Source organism: Lontra canadensis, unplaced genomic scaffold (genome assembly GCF_010015895.1).
Source record: "Lontra canadensis isolate GAN:19392208 unplaced genomic scaffold, GSC_riverotter_1.0 scaffold49, whole genome shotgun sequence".
Taxonomy (NCBI): domain Eukaryota; kingdom Metazoa; phylum Chordata; class Mammalia; order Carnivora; family Mustelidae; genus Lontra; species Lontra canadensis.
In genome coordinates, this window is record NW_022631043.1 from 14,369,873 (window position 1) to 14,397,408 (window position 27,536).

Sequence of the window (27,536 nt, forward strand, 5' to 3'; positions counted from 1 at the left end):
ACTGGCATAATCAAATTGTTATTATGCCTTTTGATGAATTAATTCTTTTTATGAATCTGAAATGTTCCTGGTTCTGGCCATATTCTTTAAGTCTACTTTATATGATAATATAGCTACTCCAGCTTTTATAAGCTTATAGTGTATCTATAAGTGTATCTTTTACCATCCATTTATTTTCAACCCATCAAAGTATAATTCTTGTGGATATCTTACAGTTGGGTCTTGCTTTTTTATCTGTTTTGGCAATCTCTGCCTTTTATTTGGAGTGTTTAGTCCATTAACATTGAATGTAATTATTCTTGTGGTAGGTTATAGGTTTGCTATTTTACTATTTGCTGTATGTCTCTCTGTTCACATTTCCTGCATTGTTTTGCCTTAACTTAATATTTTTAAAAATTCTCTTCAAATTATTTACTAGCTTTTTAAGTAACCTCATTGCATTTTGTCTGTATGTGTGATCACTCCAGGCATTACAAATATGCTTTCTTACTTCTTCATAGACTATTTAGAGCTAATATTGTATCATGTAATAGACATTGTAGAAATATTACAACCAAATTATCAAATTGGTCCATTTGTAACCTCCTTCATCCTTTATGGTTTGGTGTTATATGAATTACATCTACATATGTTATAAACTCCATAAGACAGAGTTATAATTTTTTTTCTTTTTAGATGGGTCTAACTAATTTAAATTACTAGGGGAAAGTAGTTTTTTATATTTATCCAATATTTACCATTTCTGATATTCTTCATTCTTTCCTGAAGATTCTTCTGCCCAACTGGTATTCCTGTTCAGTCTAAAGAACTTGCTTTCACGTTTTTCTATATTGTAGGTTGGCTGGCAACATATTCTCATAGTTTTAGTTTATCTAAGATACAGTTTGCCTTCATTTTTGAAGGATATAATCTTTCTGGATATAGAATACTGGGTTGACAGCTTTTTTTTTTTTCTTCTTGAAGTATATATAAATCATTTTTTTGCTTTATTTAATGTGTCATTTTTTTGTGACTGCTTTCAAGATTCCTTTTTCTTATCACTGATTTTCTTCATTCTTGCTCTACCAGAGGTTCCCTGAACTTTCTTGAATCTTTTGAAATTTTGTCTTCCACCAAATTTGGGAAATTATTAGGCATAATTTATTTAAATATTTTTTGGTTCTGTTCTTCCTTTTCCCTTTTGGATCTCTAGTTATACGTGTATTGACTTTTTGATATTTAGCCACACGTCTCTGAGACTGATTTATTATTTCTCAATCCTTTTATTTTCCATTCTTCAGATTGGGTTATTTTTTTGATCTATCATGTTCATTCTTTGTTTTGTAATCTCCATTTTGCTTTCAAGCCTATCCAGTTAATTTAAAAATTTCAGTTAATATATTTTTCGTTCTAGGACTTGAGTTTGGTTCCTCTTTATAGTTTCCATTTGACTATATTTTCATTTATATTTTTGAATATAATTTTGATTGCTACTTTAAAGCCCCTGTCTGCTACTTGTAACATTTGAATCAGTTCAGAATTGATCTCTGTCTATTGTATTTTCTCCTGAAAATGGGTCATGTTTTCCTGTTTTTTGGTTTGTGCAATAATTTTGGATTATATCTTAATACAATTCTGCAATTACCCTGCTGTAGATACTCTGGGTTGTGTTATTCTTCTAAAAAATACCAGGTTTTTTTTGTTTTTGTTTTTGTTTTTTTACTGTTTTAGGCAGTTGATGGTTAGGCTCAATCTGCAAACTCTGTGTTTTTTGTTTGTAGCTCAAATCCTTGGTTATTTTACCCTTAGCTAGCCTTTTTTATTTCTTCTGCAAATGTGCAGTTCACAGGTCAGCCATATATTGGAATTGACTGTATATACAGATTTAGGGCTCCTTCCTGACTCTATCCTTTCCAGGACTCCCCTTTCAGTTTCCAGGGATTTTGGTTATGTTGCACTTTGTCCACTGCTTCTTCAGGCCTGAAAGACTGAAGATTTTTTGTTTGAGTTTTGTTGCCTTACATATTGTGGGTTGAGGTCTGCCCTCAGGCCAAAAGGTACTATAAGCAGGTAACTCACTTAGTTCTAGTCTTTTTTCTAAGTGTTAATTCCTTTCCAGAATCAATCTGTTTTTGGTCACTTTCTAGTGCATTTAAGTAGTTATTTATTATATGTTTGTGTGTAGTTATTTATGTAGGAGAATTGGTATTGTAGGAGGTTACTAAGCCAATAGTAGAAGTAGAACTAGATTTTTTTTAAGCTAAAATAATTGGAAAATATGGGATGGTGAAGTACAATCTTAATGTGGTTTTTTTTTTTTTTGAGATATTCAGAAAAAGAAGAAACCATGATGTATATCACACATACACACACACACATACGCACACACGCACACAAACTGAAATAACTAGTTTTTCTAACTCCAAAGTCTTCTTAATGAAACATTAGATTAGAATATATTTCCAATATAAGGACAAATAGTTTACCATATGTCAAAAGAAAATTTTGTATAGATTTTTAAAACCTATAGATGCTTATTTCCAAGATGGAGTTCTGTTGTATATTGTACATCCAAAGTTTTTCACTTCTGACATATATAGTTTTGATTCAGTTAACATAGCTAAGAAGGTAACTTACAGTTTCAGAGTCCTCAAACGTCAATTTATGATTTTAAAAATTTTTGGTGGATAATTTCCAGTATGATTTCCACTTTCTAGGAAATGTTTCTTTCATGTTTCCTCTTGCTACTGAATAGGCTCTTTGTGAAGGAGGAGGCAGAACCTCTGCTTTGGTTTTACTTTAATCTCTGTGCCAATGGTTTTCCACCTTGCTCTATCTCCTTTATATTTTTTTCTCTTTCTCAGTCTTTAAAAAATTTATCTTTTCATTACTTTTAATTTTTTAACCCTTTTGGGTAATAGGAAAGGAAGTTTAGGAATATCGATTATATTATTTGGTTGTTATCTCTTTGCTGCACCTTATAGATTTGCCTACCTCTTATCCTTTCTTCTTAGGACTTGTAAATATTTTCAATATTTTGCTCAATATGAATACGTAGGGAATTTGAGAAGTAAAAGCAAGGACTCCGTATATTCTCATTCTATTGGGAAGGTCCTGCTTGTTGAATTTTTAGGTATTTCAAGATGTTCCAGTCAACTGACAAGGACTTCTCCTCACAGTGTCAGAACTGTAGTGATGATGAGAGTAATGCAACTAGCAAATAGTTCTGGTATGTAACCACTTTTGCATGTTTACTTCAGCAGAAATCTCTGTGGAGTACAATGGTATCCTATATTCCTTGTTAACATTTGGAAAACCATTTGCATGCTTTCAAAATTGATTTTGAGGTAATGGTGTTAGTCAATAAATAGAGAATATTTTAATCAGATGTGAAATTCTGCAAAGATTAGTATATCTTCTTTTCATAACTCATTTAAATAAAGGGAAAACAAAACGTAAACTTGCATTCTTAGAACTTTCTGAATAATATGATAATTGACTAAACTCAAGGTTTTAGTGTACTTCTTATTGCAAAACCATTATGGTACTCTATGTGTTTTAAGTAAAATACCATTCATAAATATGGGCAGTACTTCTTCTTTATATAGCTTATCAGTGGAGACTTACTTGCTTTTTGCTTTTCTAAAACTAAATTCTTTAGTTCTTATGTTGTTATAGATTATAAATAAATATTTTAGAAAATATATGTCCAGTTTGTAATATATTTCTTTAGGCAGTATGGTTATACTAAATCTTTAGAACAGGGTGATCTGTGGTGTGGGTTCTTCTCAATAGACTGTCAGTTAATTCTTTTGGACTGATGAGGATAAAGAAAGTATGTTCTCTGCCATTTTACCATAGCTTGCTCTTGTACTTATACAAATGGTGAGATGGTTATTGTTGAGATTGGATACATTGCTTCTTTATAATGTTAATTTTTAGATTTAGTGATGGTACTTAAAGATACTTTGATTTATACTTGGGAAAAGTTTGTGTGTTTATTATGCTATATATTATAAATAGTTTATTGTTACTTATGATTTTGAATAGCACCCTACTTTTTTGGGTCATTTTATTGTGTAGAATATTCTGCATTATCCAATAGTATATAGATTTCAAAACTCAAAATATTCAGTACATTATCAAGGGAGATTAAGGAACAGAACGCAATCCAGTGAAGTCATTGTTGTAATACATTGCTTTGAAAATGTTATTTTCTGTTTTTTAAAGGATATCTAGATTTATTGAATATTCTTTTTTCTGCTATCAATGTTTGTTTGTATATATAACACCTAAGTCATCTATCACTGTATCTCAAAGAAGAATAGCTATATTTCAGAGGACTTTTTTTTGTAATTAATGTAAACAGGCTTATTATATAGATGCAAGGACTTAACACAAAAATGAAAAACTAACGATTACCCAGGGTCATAGGTTCCATGGTAGACTTGTAACTAAAGTTCAGTTTTGTTTTCTAGCCTTGTAGTTTAATCCATACCAAGTATTATTTTCTGTGTGGATAACTTTGGTCCATTAACCTACAAAAATTTATAAATAAACTTTGATATTCTTATACATTATAAATCTGCTGGTATTTTTTTTATTGTAATAAAAAAGAAATCATGCTATAGTAACTAATTCTTGACCTAAACCCTATCTTTCCCCTTTAGAAAAGTTGGAAGCTGCACCACCCACCCCAGGACAGCTGAGATACGGTAATAGTTCTATAATTGTTAAATATTTGTACATCTGTCTTTTAGACATAAAAAAATGGTATCATTTCTACTAATATAGAAGAGTGAGTAAATTTAATTTTTCCAGATAGAGTTGGTTATCTTATTTATCATGCTGACACAAAAAGTTTATAAGCTTGGTTTATAACATATTACAATATTATGGAATTTCTAATATTGTTAATAGTATCTAACATTGTTAAACTGTTGTCACCATCTAGAACTAAAAGTATACTTATGGTTAGGTTTTCTTAATTCCCAGGAAAAAGAATATATTTACTTTAGTTTGGATTTAAGTAGGGTAATTTCATAACTAGAAAGTTATGAAATTTCATAACTAGAAAGAAATTTCATAACTAGAAAGTAAAACTGTTCTCTGGTGGAGAAAATACTTACAGCTTGCTGTTTGTGATGATGAGGAAAGTTAAGTTCATTTAAGACCACCACGAAGAAGAAGCTTATAATAGTGCTGGTGTACTTTCTTTACTCTGTTAAGTTGGGAATAAATAGTCAAGGCTAACATGGGCAATAATGTAAAACAGTTTGGGGTCTTATTATAAAGACAACAAAAGAAGAGAATATTTTAACAGTACAGTGAATTCAAGTAGGTTGTAGGTGAAAGCGAAATACTAGATGTGATTTGCTGTTAGAGAGTAATATTTCCCAAAGGAAATTGAAGAAATCACAAATTAATAGGAGATCATTAGATACTGGAGAGCAAATTTACAAGATTTTTAAAAACTTAATTAACTACCCAGTTCTTTTTTTTCCAAGAGATAGAGTATAATTTATATTAGAAATAATAACTTTTCCCAAATACATTTAAGAATTCTTTAAGACTTTTCTTCTCCTGATAGTTTTTCCTGATCCTCCTAGCCTAGGTTCATGCAAATTCATGTTCATAACAATGGATAGTACTATGATAATAGTAAAAAAAAAAAACTGGTTCTATTGGTTCTATTGAAATTAACTGTTGATATGGTATGTTATCACACCCAAACTTCTTGAGGGTTGGTAACCAAGTCTTACATATCTTTATATCTAATGCCTGATGGAATGTCCTGTACATGTTTATTTAACAATTTGAAAATTGTATTTTTTCCTTTGTGTTGATAATAAATTTTTTACTTATAGGACACATTTACTTAGGTCTAAGCATAAATGCATGATATATTTTATTCTTTAAAGTTGCTTATTATAAAAGTTTGAATGTCTAATAGTTAAGCAACTAGACTTGGGCAAAATCAAAGAACTCAGACTAGACTCTTTATTTTTTTTTTAAGATTTTATTTATTTATTTATTTATTTATTTGACAGAGAGAGAGAGAGAGAGATCACAAGTAGACAAGAGAGGCAGGCAGAGAGAGAGGGGGAAGCAGGCTCCCCATTGAGCAGAGAGCCCTATGCGGGGCTCGATCCTAGGACCCCAAGACCAAGACCTGAGCTGAAGGCAGAGGCTTAACCCATTGAGCCACCCAGGTGCCCCAAGACTCTTTAATTGAAAAATCCCATTTCATTAATCCGCTATTTGATTTTTACCATCTTTAATAGTTTTTAAAATAATACCTTTTAAAAATGATCTTCTTTATAATTAAAAAGATGCTACTTTTTATCTTGAACATTCTTATTTGATAACAAGAAGAAATCTGAAATGACCTAGGATACATATACCCTTTTCCTCTGATCTTAGTCTTCAGTAGTGGTTTTGGGTAGAGTGTTTTTTTGTTTTGTTTTGTTTACTGCTTATTAGCCTTTCCTGGGTTGGTGCAGAACTCGCTAGAGTAATGTCAAACTTCAATAACTTCTGGATTATATCTTAATTAACACTTGGACTTAACTGCATTAAAAAGAAAAACATTCTAAAGTCACTGAACACACACAACCAATTCACTTAAGGAACTATTTGCTGGATATGTTATAAAACTCACAAGTTTGATGTTTATCTAAAAAAGTCATCAGTTGAATTGATGTTGGCTATATCTTGGTAATTTTATAGATGAGTCAGAATAAAGTCTTTTAACTCTCCCAGCTTTTAATCTGTTTCACAGTCTGCCTTCAATTCTCTTAATATGGTATTCTCTTCCTTTCCAGGTTAGTGGTCCTCAACTTAATTAACTAATGTTCATTAAGTGTCTGCAATGTACTATGCATTCTGCAATGTGCTGAAGATACAAATATGAAAAAAGTGAGGCTGAATGTTTAAAAAATATATAGATATTAGTTCTTCCTAGTTACACTTCTTTATGTCAGGTCATTCAGATTCTGTATTAGATAGATAAGATAAGGTATGCCTTTGTTAGGAAGAGGCCAAATTACATTTTGATTTAAATCAAATAGTTTGTGAAAGCTTTCAGGGATACCGATATTGTGAGGGGGGAAAAGACTGCATATAGATGGTGAATATAGATGAGATGATCACATTTTTCTCACATTTGTTCAAAAATTGTTTAGTGAGTAAAAGTGACCATTTAGATTCCCTGAAATTTGATTCAGGGTATTTTTTTATTATTTCTAACATGTGATATTAATTTTATGATATCAGTTTTTAGGTATAAGAAACAGATTGATATCAATAGCAATTAAACAGGTAAAACATGGTACTTGTAATATGTATTTACTTATTTGTTCTGCTGTTAACTGTAGTTCTTTGTATGTGTAGCTAGTAAGAAAACAACCCAGAAATCTAACACAGTTATTTTTACATGTTATATGTTTTTTAATTTTGTTTTGTTTCCCTAGTGTAGCTTCTAGGAAGTAATTAAGCTTATAGCAGGAGTAGAATCTTTTGGTTATGGGGAATTAAAAGCAAATTTAAAAGGTTGTCAAGTCTGTTTAGGAGACTTTAATCATATGGTCTGTGTTCTCATTTAAAATTATAGAAATCCTAAAATATATTTTCTGTGTTTGATGTTTTTCAGTATTCATCCACAATGCGATACCTTTCATAGGGTTTGGCTTTTTGGATAATGCAATAATGATTGTTGCAGTAAGTTCTTTCTTTTACCCTTCTATTTTGAGTTAATAAAGCAATTAGTGTAGTCGAAATTTTCCTAATAATTTATATATCCTGGCTATAAGATTTTAATTAACATCATAATGAACAAGGCTACTTTTTACCATATTTCATGTTAATTAGACTATTATTCAGTTTTAAGGCATTACATATATTAATCATTAAGACTTTTGGCAAACCATTGACCATAATAAACACATAGTTATTAGGTCAATATTATTCTGTTTTAGTTTAAACATTCTCATTAAAAGAAAAAGTATATAAAATTTTCTGACGTTCTTTAACTTTATTGACAGTTCTCATCACATATATGTTATTTGGTTAGTTCCTTGTTTAGTTTTCCCATGGAGAATTGTCTTAAAGGGTGTTTTGATGTAGTCTATTTGACCTAAAGTTATTTTAAATTTTAATTGAGAATACTGAGTATATCTAATTTTTGTCTTTGTTCCATTGTAGTGTTAAAAAAAAGTTCCCCTTTGCTGTGGTTATTTTAATGTGTGTTCCTTAAGAGTGTTTAGTCTCTGAGAAGGCTTCTTTACCTTTCCTACCATTGAGTGATACATTTTGTTAATGAATACCAATATTGGTCCAATTTCGAAAGTCAGAGATGAATCTGTGGATTAAAATGCAAGTCTTCTAAAACTGCCCAGTGCTCTATCCACTCTCTTCATTGACTCTAACTTGAAAAAAATGATGTAAATGGTAGTTGTTGTGTAGGAGACTGCTTTAAAAAAAAAATGATTTGGGGATCATTGTGAGAAAAATACATATGAGAGCAAGGGTTTTTTTGTTTGTTTGTTTTCTTTTGGTTTTCTTTAGTGTCTTGGAGGTCACGTGTACTACAGATGGATGTAAATAGAACATTTGATTTCAAAACAGTAAAATTATACTAAAAGTAAAATTTACATTGTGTAGATTATAAAATTTGCTTAAAGAATATCTCAAATTCTTAAAAGAATATCTGAAAAGAATTTTTTTTTTTGCTATTATATAGTCTCATCTTATATCCAGATTAACAGTGCTCAGCTATCCAGAAAGTCTGGCTGCTCACTTGTGTTCATATAGTAGGAAGGTATCTTTCTGCCTAAATATTCACAGCAGGTACTCTAGCGTGCACACAGCTTGAATGTGGAAGCACCCATTGTGTAGTTCTTTAGCAAAGGAGCCTGGCAAGAGCCTCTAAAATATAATTTCAGAATGCTAGTTTTTTGACTGATCATGACATTTTTCCTAATATATATATAAGAATTGGCCAATTTATGTGTCTGCGAATATGAGAATATATCTGTGAATATTAAGCAACTTAGAACCACACTGCTTTCAATGAAATTACTAAAATTTGAGTTGGTTAGGTTATTTAAATAGTTATTAAATAATAAAGCATATCTAATTATAATGGAAACCCCATTATGATGAATTTATAAGCTGTAGGTAAGACTTGATGTCTTCTTAAACAGATTGGCTGAATTGAAGTTTCTCTGTGACAAATACTTCTTTCGGTTTTACACAATTCAGTATTTCAGTTTGTCTTAATTGACAGCTGGTATCCATACTACTGCCTTCATTTTCATTTGTTTTTTTCCATCTCAATAAGACAGACCTTAGTCAAATACTAAAAAAAACTATCCTTGCTACAAGGAAGTATTGAGATGATATATTTTGCATAAAGAAGGGTGAATAGAGATTTTGAAGAGAGATCAGAATAGGGAAACTGGGTAACTTCATAGATCCTGCATTTCAGTGTATTATTTATTTGAAATAAATATCTAAAGTAACAGATAATCTGCATCTAAATACAGCTACGAACAAAGTGAAACACACACACTCAAGAGTCAAATTATTATAATGTGGTTTACTGTTTTCTGTTACTCAGGCCTGTGTCTCACAGTATAAGCAAGAGTGAACTCTTTTTTCAGGTCTGAGATGGTTGACTCCGAGTTAATAACACTTGTTCTTGAAGTTTACACTGAAATCCAGTTGCAGGGACATAATACCAGTTTTTACTTATATAATATTGAAATAAATGTTTAAACCACTTGCTTCAATACCTGAGTAAGAGCAGTTGTGTGGCAAAATTGTTATTCAGTGATAATTGCAAACCAGTTCAGGGACAGTGAAATTTCCCAAAGAGGTTTTATAATAAATAGACTGCTAAAACTAAAATACATAAGTAATACAACTCTAGAATCTATACATAGGAAAATAAGTAGTCATCATTATCTTAAGAATGTTTTTCACCTTTTAATTATTTGAAAACACTGATTTCCTCCTAACATTATGGGACAGCTATGACTGTTTTAAGATAGTAAGTTAAGGAAATATTTGATTCTTCTTTTCTATCATGTCATTGACATTTGATGTTTTCCTCTTCCCTGTTGTACTCTCTTGGTTGCTATCCTAAGTTGTAGTCACCAAAACAAATTCCTGTGTAACTTCCTGTAATAGATTGACCTTTATTGTTGGCTGCTGTTCATACTCAGCCTTTGGTTTCATAGTTTATTATATTTTTATATTACTAGGATTGCTTTTTATGACATTTTAGTGGGGTTTTTGGATTATGTTTCTTAAAATTTAATTAGAATAGGATTTATTAGAATTCTAGAGTAGTTTAATTGTACTCAGGTGATGAACCAGATATAAATTTAAGATAACTAGTATTAGATGTACAAAATAAAACTTGATGTAACTGTGGGAAAAAGTAAAGACTGGTAGTCTGTTGTCCTCTGTCTTTGATTTTATTTGAAGCTTTTATGTTATTAGAAGGTCCTTCAGGTTTCTTAAATTCAATTAAATGATTAAGCACCTAAGTACTTTTTAAGCACATGTATTACAAGCAGATTTTTGCTGGGGCACTCCTAGTGATAGTGATTCATTGCTGCTAAAGATGGTATATTTATTTTTTATATACTGTACATGTTAGGTACCTTCGTTCTATATAAGTGCTCCAGTTTTTTGTGGAGTGTTTTGTTTGGGGTTTCTTTTTTTCCCCATCTATATATAAAGATACACATCTTTATTCCTTACGAATGTTTTGTTCTTTTTTTCTTGGGGATGTGGTTCCTTCACAACCTTCCTTGTGATTTTAAATACCTGGGAGGCTTTTATGCATCAGGCTGTTCTCTCTGTATCCAGCAAGAATTTTATTTTTTTTTTTTTTAAGATTTTATTTATTTGTTTTGAGAGAGAGAGAGAGAGCACACACACAAACAGGTAGAGCAGCAGGCAGAGGGAGAGGGAGAACCAGGCTCCCCACTGAACAGAGGGCCCAACGTGGGACTCAATCCAAGGGCCCTGGAATCACGACTCCAGTTAAGGCAGCCGCCTAACTGAGCCACTCAGGCGCCCCAAGAATTGTGTTTTAAAGAGATGGAACCAAAAGACCTAGGTGAGAGGAAAATAAGGAAACGTAACTCAGCTTCTCTTCAGTTTTATAAATAATTGAGTAATACAATATTTCTATATACTGCATAGGAAATTCCTTTTTTGTTCTCCATAAGTATCATTGTGATTTTAAAATTTATTTAGAAATTTTCAAGCATCAGTATTCAGGAGGAAAATTAAGTCTACTTATGGCGGCATTGGCTAAGCATTAGAGCTCAGTTAGCACAATAGATCATAGGATTTCTTCTTTATTCTGTGTAGTAACCCATTAGAATAGTTTAATCTTCTTCATTTCAGTTCCTTCTCTTTATTTTTTTTAAGATTATTTATTTGATAGACAGAGATCACAAGTAGGCAGAGAGGCAGGCGGGGCGGGGGGCGGGGGGAAGCAGGCTCCCTGCTGAGCAGAGAGCCTGATGCTGGGCTCCATCCCAGGACTCTGGGATCATGACCTGAGCCAAAGGCAAAGGCTTTAACCACTGAGCCACCCAGGCACCCCTGGTTCCTTCTCTTTAAAATGGAAGTAAAAATACGAGTGCCTCTTGTCTATAGGGGAATGGGATGGGTGTGGAAAGTCTGAAACTCTCTCAGTAAATTCAGTACCTTGTTTTTTACTGAGGCTCTATCTATTGTGCAAATTACTGTTGTTGCTCATAAATGTATCATATAGTCTCACTACTTAATGGTTAAAGTACTCAGTGTTATAAGATAATTTTTTTTTTTAAAGGTTTTATTTATTTATTTGACAGACAGAGATCACAAGTAGGCAGAGAGGCAGGCAAAGAGAGAGGAGGAAGCAGGCTCCCCGCTGAGCAGAGAGCCCAACGTGGGGCTCGATCCCAAGACCCTGGGATCATGACCTGAGCCGAAGGCAGAGGCTTTAACCCACTGAGCCACCCAGGCGCCCCTATAAGATAATTTTTGAAGTCTGTGATCTCTTGGGGCCCTAGAAATCAGTTTAGTCTTTTTTTTTTTTTTTTACTCTTTTGATAGTTTAAATAACAGCTTAAATTAATATTTTAAATTAGGTGAGTTGGTCTTTGTGTTCCAAGAGATTTAAAGAATCTTTGTTGCTGGAAAATATAAATTCTAGATTTTTAACAATGAGTTATATTGCTATTTTTATTATAATAGTATTTGTTGCTATTTTTATTTTTTATAAAAGCCTGATTTTAATAAATCAAATGATACTGATGTTGTTTTGCATGAATGCATATATTTAATAGTTAAGTGCATTACTGCATTATATGAATATTTTGGCATATTTTATATATATAATTTTGCTGCAATAACCTGTTGGCTTAAGCAGTTTATCTGTTTTCATTAAGACTTTGCTCTTTTTTACAGTCACTTCAGCATTAATTTTTAAATTAATTTCTTTGTAATCATTTTTTAGGGAACCCATATTGAGATGTCTATTGGAATTATTTTGGGAATTTCAACTATGGCAGGTATTTAATAAGTCATATTATTATTCCATTGTCCATATATTTATAAAATATTTTAGCAGGTTGGACTTAGAAGTGGATGATTTATTTAAATAAGTTTACTCATTGAAATGTCTATTTGTCTACCTAATCCTGTTCTTCAGTTTCTTAATGTTGTATATATAGCACTTTTTTCCTGAGAAATTTTAGGTACTTAATGTTAATGAGTAACAATGCTATACTGACTATATTAAAATAAATTTTTCTCTTAATTCAGTGTTACCCCAAAACCTTTGTGCTCTTGTTTCTACTAATTTATTTTCAAATTGTGTAGGAAAATCAAAGAAGGAAATATAAGATTGGCTCTATTACTTTCTTTCCCCTAGTTACCACTCTGTTTTTTATGATGGTGAAACTTCATTTTTCTCTGTGATTTTCTCAAATTTCAGAGCTGTGCATAAAGGTTTACTTTAACTTCCAAATATCCAAATTTCCTTAAATATAATGAAGGATACAGAAAATACTGCATAGTATTGAAACTAAAATGGTTTCCAGATGGCCACCACAACAGAAAAAAACCTACTGCTTGATGGAAGGAGAACATTATATCCCAGAAGACTTGTGTTCTATTTTGAAATCTTGAAATTCAGAGCTATGCAATGAGTAACTTTGGATACATAGCTGTTGTAGTTTCAGAAACTTGTGACTACTCTTCCAGATGAGTGCTTCATTGATGATATAGCGACGTATTATAATGATTTTTCTGACTTCCATGTAACAATTCACTTATCTCACTTTTTTAGCTGCTGCTTTAGGAAATCTTGTGTCAGATTTAGCTGGACTTGGGTAGGTCCATTCATTTATTCATTTGTGCATGTGTATTCTGACCTTGCTCTCTTTATCTTCCCCATTTTTTAATTGAGAAAGATAAAAAATATGGGACATTTTTTGTGTGTGTTTTCAAACTAAAGTTTTAGATTTAACATTTCTAAATCAGTAGTACTAAATCTTCAGTGTGCATCAAATACAAATGCCTGGGTTATGCCTTGGAACTTGTGTCTCTGGGTTTAGGGACCCGGAATTTGTGTTTAAAATCTTCTCAAGAGATTGATACATGCTAAAAGTTTTTCTAAAACGACTGTAATGTAAATATTACTGAAGTATTCATATGTATTTTTGATAGACATTTCCAAAGTGAGACAGAATTAAAACCAAGAGTTAAAATTAAAGAATTAAAACCAAATAAATAGTTAAATTAAAATTAATAAAACAAATTAAAATAAAAAATTAAAACCAAGAACCCCATCATTATTTCACCCCACTCTTCTCCCATTAAGCTCAAAGATAAGAGATATGGCTCAAATATGAGGATACTGACTGGGCATGTTTTCTGGAGAGAGGAACTTTTCAGAAGGGATAATGCCAGAGCATACATGGGTTTGGCCAGTTTTTGCTCTCTTTATTCTGTGTGGCTGGAATGATGAAATAAAGTGAGAATGTCTACTTAGAAAAGGCCAGCTTTCTCTCTTTCTCATTTTACATCCTCTCTTCCAAGCAACACATGGCCTGGGCTGCCTCCTGATCTTGAGGAAGCCTGGAAAGTACAAGTTAGACCAAATTGGCATTAATTATTGTAATAAACATACTCTCTTTTGCTCAGTCTTTGGCTCTGTTTTTTCCTTCCATGGTTCATGAGAGTGGTTAAGTTTTGAGATTTGGATTTGGGCCTACCAGAAGTTTACTTAGCCTTATAATCTAGGAAAAGGTGGCTTCATAAGTGATCTGACCCTGTGTATTAGACTTCTGTACTGGAGTTTGGGGCCAAAGCTACTGTTAAAATACAGAGTTTCTTGTTTTTGGACTAGGGCGTAAATTTTATATTTTTCAGATTCCTGACATAAATCTATAATGATATCACCCCTTACATATTCTAATTTCCCCATTTTCAACATTAATGTTAATGTTATGTCACAGCTACTGTGATAGCTTTTTATATATAAGAGAACTAAGTGGTCTGATAGATTTTAAGGCCATTTAATTTTAGATTGTATCATTAATTAGTTATTTTTGATTAGAGATAAGATATTGTTGGGAGTCTTTATATTTAAAAACTATTTCTCCTCTGCCTTTAAAAAATATCATTAAATAACAAATATGTTTTCTTGACTCTTAGGTATACAGGTTTTTTTAGAAGTTAACATATCTGATATTGGGATCCATATTTTTTTCTTTCTTACAGTTGATAAAGTGAGTTTGTATCCAATAACTGATGGGAAATAAATACTTGAGATTGCCCTGAAGATTCTAGTGGGTTTTTCTTAGTATTTCAATCTAATATCATGGTTGGTTTTTTTAAAGATTTTATTTATTTATGTGTGAGAGAGAGAGTGGGCGAGAGGGAGCGCAAGCAAGCAAAGGGGCCGAGGGAAAGGGAGAAGCAGACTCCCCAACGAGCAGGGAGCCCAATGTGGGACCTGATCCCAGAACCCTGGGATTATGACCCAAGCCAAAGGCAGATGCTTAACCACCTGAGCCACCCAGATGCCCCTATCTAGTAGCATATGTTAACGTGCTTTGCTTTAAATTTGGAGTTCATGACTATGATTTTATTGCAAGTTTTTTTTTTTTTATTATACCTTGAAATGATCTTTTAAAATAAGAGAGAGGGGTGCCTGGGTGGCTCAGTCAGTTAAGGTTTTTTTTTTTTAGATTTTATATATTTATCTGACACAAAGAGAGAGTGCCCTCACAATCAGGGAGAGCCACAGAGGTAAAGAGAGAAGCAGGCTCCCTGCTGAGCAGGGAGCCCCATGCAGGGCTCAGACCCAGGACCCTGGGATCATGACCTGAGCCTAAGGCAGACAGTTAACCAACTGATCCACCCAGGAGCCCCAAGCATCTGAACCTTGATTTCAGCTCAGATCATGATATCTGGGTCGTGAGATTGAGCCTTGTATCAGGCTGTGCATTGGGTGTGAAACCTGCTTGAGATTCTGTCTTCCTCTCCCTTGGCCCCTCTCCCACCTTCCCAACCCCCTTGCTTGCTCTCTCTCAAAAAAATAAATAAATAAAACAAAATAAAATAAGAGAGAGGATTTGCTCTAAGTCAATTAGTTTATCTCTGTATGAAAATATTAATATTAAAATATTTTTAAACTGTATATTTATGCACAATAAAAATGGAAATTGTAAATAAGCATTTATACCATTTCTAGAGTGCCAGTTACAGGTGTAAAATTATCTTGTTTCTTTTTGTAGCAATTTGTTTATTATCTGAGGACTTTTGTGTGTCTCTTTAAAAACTTATATTCTGTCCTTGTGTTTTTTTAAAGACTTGCAGGCTATGTTGAAGCTTTGGCTTCCAGATTAGGCCTATCAATTCCTGATCTTACACCAAAGCAGGTGGACATGTGGCAAACACGTGTTAGTACACATTTTGTAAGTACTGCATATGGTTTATGATAATGCATTCAGGTAGCCAGAACAAGATACTGTATAATTCAATCCTTTTGAGAAATTTGAGACTAAATTGATTTGAGTGGAGTTTTTAGAAAAATTGTCTAAGCTTTGGCAGTTTTCAGAACAATAATTTTTTATTGTCTATTTTTTGTAGGTATACTTGATTTTTAGAATATTCTTTATATGATTCAGTTAATGTTAAGGAATATCTGTCATATAGTAGAGACTGAAGGACATAAAATGAATATAAATTAAAGTTATTTTTAAGAATTGTTTAGGTGAAGAACCGGACATGTAAACAAACTATAATTTAATGTGACATATGCAGTTATAGAATTATGCACTAGATATAGCAATAGCACAAGTAAGAGAATTAAAACGTTGTGGGGAGAAATTTCTTTTGGTGGGAAGATTTCTTGGTGAAAATTGGATCTCAGCTGATTTTTGTGTTATTGATGGGATATTTACTAGGTGAACAAGAGAATCTGAGTACATTGACTAGGAGGTAGAAAGACATGATAAAAACGGGGTATGTTCAGAGAAATACAAGAAATTAGGGTATTGCTGGACTATAAAATGTAGTAGTTGAAGAGTGAAGCAGCAGTAGGAAATAGCACTGGAGAAGTAAGAATGGATCAGACAGGAAAGACATTGCATAAGCTCTACTAAGGAGCTTGAACCTCATACCTAGGTGATGGCATTCTAGCGAAGACTTTTAAATAGGAAGGAAACTAGATGGATCACGATGCCACCAATTAAGTCAAGAAGAAAAAGAGGAAGGACAAGTTAGTAAGGGAAGGTTATGAGTTCTGTTTTCAATTCGATCAAGTTGAATTTGAGATGCTTATAGGACATTCAAGTGGTAATACCTGGTAGGCATTTGGATTAAAAGTGAAGAGTTAGAGAGGTCTGAATTAGAGATGATGAGTATTATTAATCATTCAATAAAATTAATTGTTTACCTGCTGTATGCATAGTACATATGTAGGAGTTTTGAATATATTGGTTAACAAAACAATATCTTTTTTTCTGGTGGGTCTGACATTCTAGCAGTGGAGAGAAGATAATAAAAAAATCTGATAAATAAAATGCTTAATGTACTAGAAATTCACAAATTTTAAAGGAATTAAAGAAAAAAAGAAAACAGAGTAGGGTAAAAGAGGTTGGGAGTGCTGCTATGGAGACAGCTTGCAGGATTAAATAGGAGGGTCTGCAGGCCTCACTGAAAAGGTGATAGTTAAAACCACGGGAGAAAGTGAGATTATACAGGACGGTGCTTCTCAAAGTGTAATGTCAGCAGGGCCAACACTACCTGGAAACTTGTTAGAAATGCAAATCTCGGGCTCCACATTAGACTTAACTATTTCTTTGTAAAAATCATACAAAAGTGTCCATATACTGCAATTCGTAGATAAATCGAAGTGAGATTAGCTGGCTAGTATCTGCCAGAGTTGTTGAGGAATCAGGATATTCTAACATTCTAGCAGTTTGGCTTAACATTTTAGCACTACAATTAGGATCAAGAGAAGATTATTTTCCTAGGCTTTCTTCTCGCATAGTTGATAATTCTGTGTTCTTTCTGTATTATAAGCAGTTCCATTCCCCTCTCCTATTATACGAGTACTTCAATTACTAAGCTAGTGTATGTGTGTGTATGTTTGTATTTTGATAAATCTTCCACCAGCATATGAAGCGATTTTATTTCTTAGTCATCGACTCTGCTTCTTTTATGTTAAGATGAAATCTACTCTGTAACATAAAATTCAATTAGCAAATAGCCTGAAGTAATTTAAGTTAGTGATCAGCAGTCTATTCATGACATAAGCTAACTCTGAAATTGACCCATAATGGAACATATGCAAATACACAGGCAGGTTCCTGTTGACATAGGTTGTATTTTAAAAGCTCATTTATAATTTGGCTATTTGAAACTCAGAAAATATTTTCTTGCAGAACCATATTATGAATGTACTTAAGTTCTTAGGTTAGCCCCAAAGTAGTTAATTATAAGGCCTAGGCTATCATAAGACCTGATAATAATATATAAGTAACTGATTTTTCAGTGGAAAGATGTTTCAGGTTCTGAATCAGGGTATCCCACTTCTTTCCTCCCTTTCTTCCCTATTGACTTTATGACCCATTGAGATAATTGGGTTGAAACTCATTAACTGGCAATCCTAAAGTAAGTAGGGAGGTAGAGAAGAAAGCCTTGGTTTCTGGACAGTAGTAACAATGGGTGAGAAATAGAAGAATGGGTGAGAAGTAGAAGTGGCAGCAGACATTTTGTGTATGTAGGAAACTCAGGAATCCGTAATAAAATAGTCTCTCTTTGTGTATATATAAATAAATATAAATGAATACAAACTTAAAGGTCAAGATAAGGATCTAGGATAAACTTTTTCAGCAACTGGAATGAAGAAAACTTCTGTTTATTAAAACTCCATAGGAGTGACACTTTTCCAAGTTTGGCATGATGAAAATGACAAATCTGACTGTTAATATAAAGCATGGACATACTGCCACCACCCTCTCTACCACCACAACCAAAACCCAAAAATAACAGAGTTGAAAATTTTTATGCAAGCTGTTGTTGAAACACTAATGTCTAATCTTGAAATTGATTAGAAAACCTGTGGGATCTGATAGATAAATGGACAATGTATAGGAAAAAATATTTTATTCAAGACCATTGATCATGTAGCTAGCCATCATAGCACCAGTAATACTTGATAGAACTTGTTTTGTTTATTTGCTTTTCTCTTTATAACTAACTGGAAGTACCTAGAAGAGAGAGATAGACTGCATCTAATTAGTCTGTGTCTCGGTGTACTTAGCACAGAGTTTGGCACACAGTAGATTTTTAATAAATGTTTATTATGAAGAAATAAAACTTAATTGAAAATGTTTAACCTAGATGATCACCCTAGAAATGCAAATTTAAAAAATTATTTACAAAAATAAAAATTTTAAAAGTGTTCATAGCATAGGTATGATTGTATAAAAATTGGTGTGTATATATCATATATGTGTATATATCATATATGTGTACATATACATATACACATACATATACATATATGTTGACCCTTGAACAACTGGAGGTTGGGGCGTCATCCCCTTCATGAGTTGAAAAGCCACATATAATTTTTGACTTCCCAAACACTTAACTACTAATAGCTTATTGTTAACTGGAAGCTTTATCAATAACATATGTAGTCGATTAACATATTTTATGTTCTACATATTATATACAGTATTCTTACAATAAAGTAAGCTAGAGAAAAGAAAATGTTGCTAAAAAATCATGAGGAAAAGAAAATACATTTATAGTACTGTACTGTAAAAACCCACATATAAGTGGACCCACACAGTTCAAACCTGTGTTGATAAAGGGTCAACTGTATTTCAATTGGTATATATGTATTTGCTGTCTTTTTGGTCTAGAATAGACAGCATAGCATTCATTACCCTATGAATATGCACAGATATTCATATTATTTGATTTTTAAATAAATCATTGGGAAAAACTACACACAGAAATGTTTATTACAATATCACTTATACTGGTGAAAAAGCAGTGACTTTCAATGGTGTAAGGAGAGCTTTAAACATACTATAGGCCATCAATTCAGTGGAATTTAGAAGTTTTCTATTAAGTTTATGAAACAGTTTGGAAAAAAGAGCTTATTATAACATGTGTGGCTGTGGGGGGTGAATTGAGGCAGAAAACAAAGCTATGTTTACATAATGATTAGACCTACATATAATTACATATACATGGGGATAAATATTGAAAAGGAATATATACAAAAAGGAGCAAATCCAAATATTTAAGAGTATTTGGTGAGGTTTTTTTCCCCTATCTTCAGAAGTGAAAATATATGTACAATTTCTAAAAGGTATATTTCTACTTGAATATTTCTTTGGAGTTATTTCTTGGCAATTTGAAAAAAAAAACTTTTCCTAGTTGCATTGAACTTTAAATATTACTTGTTCTAGAACCTTCTTGTAGCTTATTTTTAAATTGTTTTTATTTTTTTACTGTAGATTTAATTTTAATTTTAATTTTTTTTCATTTTTTTTCTCACCATAGGATATATCCTCCCCAATGTCCACTTAAGTGTAGTTGACATACAATATTAATTTAGTTTCAGGAGTACAACATAGTGATTCAACAATTATATATATTACAAAATATCACAATAAGTGTAGTCACCATCCTTCACTATACAAAGTTAGTGTACAACATTTTTTACTATATTTCCTGTGCTATTACTTTTCTTTCTCATGACTTACTTATTTTCTAATTGGAAATTTGTACTCTTATTGCCTTCACCTATATCACCCATCCCCTCCATCTCCTCCTCTTTGGCATCCACCACTTTGTTTTCTGTATCTGTGAGTCTATCTATTTTTTGTTTGTTTTGTTTTTTAGATTCCACATATAAATGAAATCATGTTATTTGTCTTTTTCTGTCTGACTTATTTCATTTAGCATAATACCCTCTAGGTCCATCTACATTGTCACAGATGGCAAGATTTCATTCTCTTTTATGGCTGAGTAATACTCCATTTTATGGCTGAGTAATACTCCATTGTCTGTGTGTGTGTGTGTGTGTGCGCACGTGCACGCGTGCACATACACGTATATATACACATGCAAGTATACAAATGTATATATGTAGTATACATACATATACATATGTAGCATACATACATATACACACATATGCAAATATGTATACATGCATATACCTATACCTGCACACATGTATATGCATGTGTGTGTGCATGTACACATATACTACATCTTCTTTATTCATCTATTTATGGACCCTTTATTCATCTATTTATGGACCCTTAGGTTGCTTCCATATCTTGGCCATTGTAAATAATGCTACACTAAATATAGGGTTATTTATATATCTTTTCAAATTAGTGTTTTTATTTTCTTTGGGTAAATAAATACTCAAAAGTGGAATTAGTGGGTCATATGGTATTTTTAAGTTTTTAGGAACCTTCATTCTGTTTTTGATAGTGACTGCACCAATTTACATTCTGACCAGCAGTGCACAAGGGTTCCCTTTTTTCCATATCCTCACCAACATTTGTTATTTCTTGTCTTTTTTAATTTTAATTTCAGTCTAGTTAACATACAGTGTTAAATTAGCTTCAGATGTATAATACGGTGATGGAACAATTCTGTTTATTACTCAGTGCTCATCAAGATAAGTGTACTCTTAATCCCCTTCACCTGTTCTACTCACCTCCCATCTGATGACCATCTGTTTGTTCTCTATAGTTAAATGTCTGTTTTCGGTTTTTCTTTTTTTTCCCCCTTTGTTTTTTCTTAAATTCCACGTATGATTGAAATCATATGGTATTTGCCTTTCTCTGACTTATTTCAGTTAGCATGTCTTCTAGATCCATCATGTTGTTGCATTCTTTTTTATGGCTGAATACTATTCCTGTGTGTGTGTGTGTGTGTGTGTGTGTACACGTTTTTATCCATTCACCCATCAGTGGACACTTGGGCTGTTTCCATAGTTTGGCTGTTGTACATAATGCTGCAATAAACATAGGGAGGCATATATCCTTGTGAATTAGTGTTTTTGTATTTGGGTGAATACCCAGTAGTGTGATTACTGGATCATATGATAGTTCTATTTTTAATTTTTTGAGGAATCTCCATACTGTTTTCCATAGTGGCTGCACCAGTTTGTATTCCCACCAATAGTGCATGAGGGTTCCTTTTTCTCCACTTCTTGTTTCTTGTGTTTTTGATTTAGTCATTCTGAAAGGAGTGAGGTGATATCTCATTGTGGTTTTGATTTACATCTCCCTGATGATTAGTAGTATGGAACAGCTTTTCATGTGTTGGCCATCTGATTATCTTCTTTGGAGAAATGTCTATTCGGGTTCTCTACCCATTTTTTAATCAGATTGCTTCTTGCTGTTAAGTTGTATGAATTCTTTATATATTTTGTATATTAACCCCTTATTGGTTATATCTTTTATAGATATTTTCTCCCATTTAGTAGATTGCTTTGTCATTTGTTGATGGTTTCCTTTGTGCTGCAAAAAGCTTTCAGTTTCAAGTAGTTTCAATTGTGTATTTTTTGCTTTTGTTTTTTCTTGCCTGAGGAGACAGATCCAGAACAATTTTGCTAAGGCTGACGTCCAAGAGATTACTGACTATGTTTTCTTTTAGGATTTTTATGATTTCAGCTCTTAACATTTAGATCTTTAATCCATTTTGAGTTTATTATTGTGTATGGTGTAAGAAAGTGGTCCAGTTTCATTCTTTTGCATGTAGCTGTCCAGTTTTCCCAACACCATTTATGAAACTATCTTTTCTCCATGGCATAGGCTTGTGTCCTTTGTCATATATAACTTATTTTACATGTAAATTACTATGATCAAAAGAAAGGCAATTACAGTTGAGTTTTATGGTACATAGTAATTGTTTATCATAGCTACTTAGGCAAAGATCCTTCTTCCAGGGATAAAATAACTTTCAAAAAATGTCTTCTTTTGTTTCCTTAGGGCAAAGCTGTTGGGGTGACTATTGGCTGCATTCTAGGAATGTTTCCTTTGCTTTTCTTTGGAGGAGGTGAAGAAGATGAAAAACTGGAAAAGAAAAATTAACCCTATTAGAATACCTATAAAAAGATGTAAACTAATGTACCTCAATTACTAAATATGCTGTCACAACATTTAGGAATTAAGACAATAACAGTGTATAGATACGGGATCAAATAATTCAGCATGTATTACGGAAAACACTAACTTATTGTGGCTTGGTTTTCTTAGGACATCTTTTTAAAAAATGTTTAGTATCCATTTTGTGTAAATTGTTGAAATGCTTTTTCATCAATGGCAGTCAACATTTTACCTTTTTCTTTATATATCAAAATATCATTTAAGTATCAGTCATTGATGTACTGTACTAAGTTGGGGTTTGCATATTTGTTACTTCATGTGTGTGCATGCATGAAAGGATCTTCTGTCGTTGCTGTTGTTCTCTAGTTACAACTCAGCCTTGAGATTTTTGCGACATTACTTAAGATGTATAATATAAGTTAAAGGTTTTTTTTTACTCTATTTGGGCAACATCAATTTTGTACTGTTTTACATTGAACATTTACAATCATATAATTTTAGTCATTTTTTAAACTCTTAGTCGTTTCAAGGTAGATATACACTTTAAGTATTTTAAGTATCTGTTATTCACTTTAATTTTCTGACCTCAATGTCTCAAGAGCCAGAGGTTAATCAGAATGAGTAATTATGTGATGTCCTTACTACATAAAACCATATATGTTAGTAAGTGTATTATTTTCAGTTGAAATTTTTTATCTTTAATTTCTCAATTTTAAATCATTACATGGTAGCTTCTGCTCCAAGAAAATGATGATTTTAGGGTCCTTTATAAATGGGGATTGTGGAATTAGGGCAAAATAAGGAGCTTGACATGACACTTGGAAATTAAGAGGCTAAAAAACTTTTTTAGAGAAAAAGAAAATGGGAACTGTTGAGAAGGCTTATGGTATAAGTGGTAAAGTTGAAGTCATGTTTGGAAGGTTAACGAGATACAAATTCTGTTGTTTGGGATGGATTTCTTTTTCCCCAAAACATCTTCTCATCTGAATGAATCTGAATACTCCATACTCATAATCCTGATGTCTTATCACATAAAAGTTTTATTTCTGGATAATTTACTTTGAGGTGAAGACTAAATATTTTATATTTTGCTTTTTGGCTATGAATAGTAATCAAAAGTTACGTGAGGAGAAATCTTTTTTTTTTTTGTCTTTTTTCTTCTTTGATGATGTTTAAATAATATTCTAGGTTGAAATTGCTGATTTTCAGCCTTGCATATCCGACATATATAGTACAACTATATATGAGTCATAAATTTTATGAGCCCTTAAAGTTTGTTAGCATGTGGTCTTTTATATAAATGCTAAAAAATTACTCTTACTTGTAAAAGTAAACTCATCATGGAGGAGAAAAACTGAAATTAAGGTAACTATTTGTTGCAAAAGAAGGAAAACTTCTTAAGTGGATGGATTTACACTTACCTTAGCTTAAAATTTACTTGCACATATTACTTTGACCTCTTATTTTGAGAAGGGCTGTTTTTCCCCCACAAGGCAATTTGTCATAAATTACCCTCTGTGCACTTGAAAATAGCTTAGAGCTATCCTTTAATCATAGATTTTTTAGAGAAAAGAAGAAAATAAATTATAATATAAAAATAAATATATAACATTCTTACTGTGTACAAATAATACAATAGTCTCATTTGATCAAATTAGAATTACAGAACTTGACTTCTTAAACAGAATCTTGGTCTTTATCTTCCACATAGTACTACATACACACCAAAAAGAATTTTTAAAATTATTTTAGCTGATAGGGTTAGAGTGCTAATTTAAACAACTTTTTTTTAATGTTTAAGTGCATTTGTTCCTAACTTGTATATTGCCAGTCCTTTCTGTTTTCTAAAAACTATTTTGTTGTGGTGCTTAAATTTTCTTCTTATTAATTAAATCCCATACCCAGAAATCTTGCCTGTAAGTTTAGAAAGGGCTTTGATTATTGGTTTTCACTTTTTGCTCTTGAAAATAATCCAGTCCTACAGAAGCTTTCAGTTTAGCCGAATGTCTGAAGAATTATTTAAGGTGTCAAAACATAGCATATATAACCTTCATGTTGAAAGATATTTTAATTTGGGGGCATAATATATATTTGAATCATTCAGATAATTAACTTTCAAAAAATGGAGCCCTTTTGTCCTTATCTAAGGTACACATCTTTTCAAGATCTTAATTCTACATGAGTATTGGTGCTTTGCACAAAGTGATTTCTGAAAAATGGTTCCCTTTAAGAGAATGACTTCATAAAACCATAGTTTCATGGTACTTGTCACAAATAACCTTATTTCAGATTGAAACTGGAATCTTATTTCTCATAATAGCTATTTCTTTATTGGAAGCACCATAACTATAGTTAAATCAACATGAGCTACTTTAGTACTGTTCATTTAAAATTCATGTTGTCTGTGTATCATGATTTATTGACTTGTTGATGCATGTGAATTGAGTGCATTTTGTTGCCACTGTATGTTAAATGGTGACCAATGTTTTTACAAAGGAATTGAAAAAAAAAATCTTTTAAGAAATTTGGAATGTGGTTTTGATTTTGAAATTTGACTTTCTTCCTAATCTCTATGGGAAGGCTCTGGTTATTCTGTCACTAAAGGAAATAGAATAAATAAATGAGGATTTTTTATAGGATTGTAGCAATGTCACTGAGACAGTAAGATGGAGCTATTTACTACCTCCCTGAAATCCATACTGGAGATCCATTACAGATTATGAGAGAAGAATGATCCTATATTAAGACAATTGGATCTTTAATAGGATGTCAAAAATAACTCTAGAGAGGTTGGCATAAATCACACTGATGGGTCTTTACAGCAGAGATATCCAGGCCTTCTGTAAAATAAATGCCTCATTTACTCCTTTTTTGTAGGAGGGAAATTTTGAAAGTAATGGGAGTTTATCTTTCACACAAAAAGTTTATGTAAACCATTTTGAAGTAAATCTTCCTAATTTTAGAACTTTATTTTCTTCCTATCTGAAAAGAATGTATTAAATGGAATGTCATTTTTTTCTTAGTGGCTAAGCACCATCCCCATGGACATTATTATTATGCTGTAAGGCAGTGCCTCAGGAAAACTTCCATTTTCCTCCCATCTTTTTACTGCTCTGAGCTTTTGGCAATGGCCTTCTCTCTCTAACTTGCCACTTCTCAGCTATATGGACTTAGCAACTAGATAGCCAGTCTTACCAGGAATTTTTTGGGAAATATTAGGCTGTGGAACCTCAGTGAGATGATGATGGTGATAATGATGATAATAATGTTAGCTTCCTTTTATTAAGCACTTTCTTGCTGTCATGTAAGTGTTTTACACACTTCATCACATTTAATCACTTTAATGACGTTAAGTTGGTGCTATTATTGTCCCTATTTTTTACTGGGTAAATTTTATGTGGAAAGTTAGTAGCAGACCCATGAGGTCACTACTAATAAGTGGACTGGAATCCAACTTGGTCCAGGTTTAAAGCCTGTGTTACTATGCAATAGGGCATCAGTTGAATGGACTTTGTAACATCTCTTCTCTGCTTAGGTTCCTTTTTACCTTCAGATTTGTGGAGTTAGTTGTTTTCTTACCAAAAACCAAAGGTACTTATAATCTCAATGTTCATTTAAGAAATTCTGTGCATACTACGTGCTCAGAAGTGTTCAAGAAACAGTGAACAGCCAGAACATTCTCATTCTCCTTAAGTTTATTCTGGGAAGGGGAGACATCAGTCGGGCAAATATACATTTAAATATTTTTTATTGCAGATAGTGGTAAGTTCCAGAGACAAATGAAACATGGTAAGGGGCATGGAAAGTACTGGTGTGCATATGAGGGTTTATTTTTATAGAGCGGTCAGGGAAGACCTGAAAGAAGTGAAGACATTAACAATACATGTTATGGAAATCTCAGACATGTGAGGTATGTTTCACTTGGGAATGTATTGTAAAATTTGTTTTGCACTATTAAGACTTTCTGGATTAAATCTAAATAATATTTAAATATTAGAATTGATAATCCCTGCATATTTACTGACAGCAGTAGATGGAAATGGCCCTGAAGCCTGGGGAAGCTGCCTGGGAATTCATACTGTATATGGATAACCCATCTGCAGATTATTTAGGGTTTGTCATGTGGTCATCATGAAATCTTACTAACAGATCACATGTTTTTACCAAAGCAATAAATGCTGTTGGTATATGAGTTGTAACACTGAAATTGGTTTCTCTTCTTTAACTTTTAGAAATGAAGTTCTACTTAAAGCAAGGACATAAAACATTTTAATTTTGAAGCTTCAGGACTTTTAGTGTCTACCGATCTTGTGCTGACAGCAATATGAAGCACATGGTGTTGTGTATTGGTTTTTATAATAAAATTTATGACATCAAACATGTTAATGCCATTGACGGATTTATGAATGAAAGAAATTTGAGCAAATTCTTTTATTGACACCAGTTAAAAAGAATAAGCACCTGAGAGATTGCATGATTTCCCCACAACTACAAGTCAAACTTTTTGTTTACAGGAATAGAATGTGAGAGTGGCAACTCAAGAATTAAACTCAAAGGAACTACTTTTGAGGAGAGCTGGGGTGAACCTTCAAAACCTGTTTGATGAAGGAATTTTTTGTGAGAATTGTGAAATTCAGTAAAGATTTGGCATTTGCTAATATGAAAGCTATACATTTGTGTAGTGCTTTACTATTTATAAAATAGCAGATGCTAGATATACATGGAGTTTAAGAGAGTTAGTTGAAAAAAAATTGAGGGTACTTTAATTAGAATAACAATTTTTCTCTCCTGCATGTCAACCCCACCATCACCATTCTTGCACAACAGGGTTATTCTATATCTCTTTACCGTAGTTCTCAAGTGTATTTTTCTTCCTTATTT

At 32.4% G+C, this 27,536-nt stretch overlaps 1 protein-coding gene across 4 annotated transcripts in view; it reads left to right on the forward strand.

Moving 5' to 3' along the window:
* The window catches only part of TMEM65 (transmembrane protein 65), a 74,626-nt gene extending 47,585 nt beyond the window's left edge, over positions 1-27,041 (forward strand). For 2 of the 4 annotated variants that reach the window (XM_032873587.1, XM_032873588.1), the window contains 7 exons: positions 3,113-3,208; positions 4,650-4,694; positions 7,631-7,698; positions 12,503-12,557; positions 13,337-13,379; positions 15,866-15,971; positions 22,539-27,041. In XM_032873587.1, coding sequence (XP_032729478.1) covers positions 3,113-3,208; positions 4,650-4,694; positions 7,631-7,698; positions 12,503-12,557; positions 13,337-13,379; positions 15,866-15,971; positions 22,539-22,640 — 515 coding nt within the window. In that variant the 3' untranslated portion in view covers positions 22,641-27,041. The remainder of the gene's footprint in view (positions 1-3,112; positions 3,209-4,649; positions 4,695-7,630; positions 7,699-12,502; positions 12,558-13,336; positions 13,380-15,865; positions 15,972-22,538) is intronic. The other 2 variants (XM_032873589.1, XM_032873590.1) reach the window with 1 other exon arrangement.
* Positions 27,042-27,536: the final 495 nt, after the last annotated feature.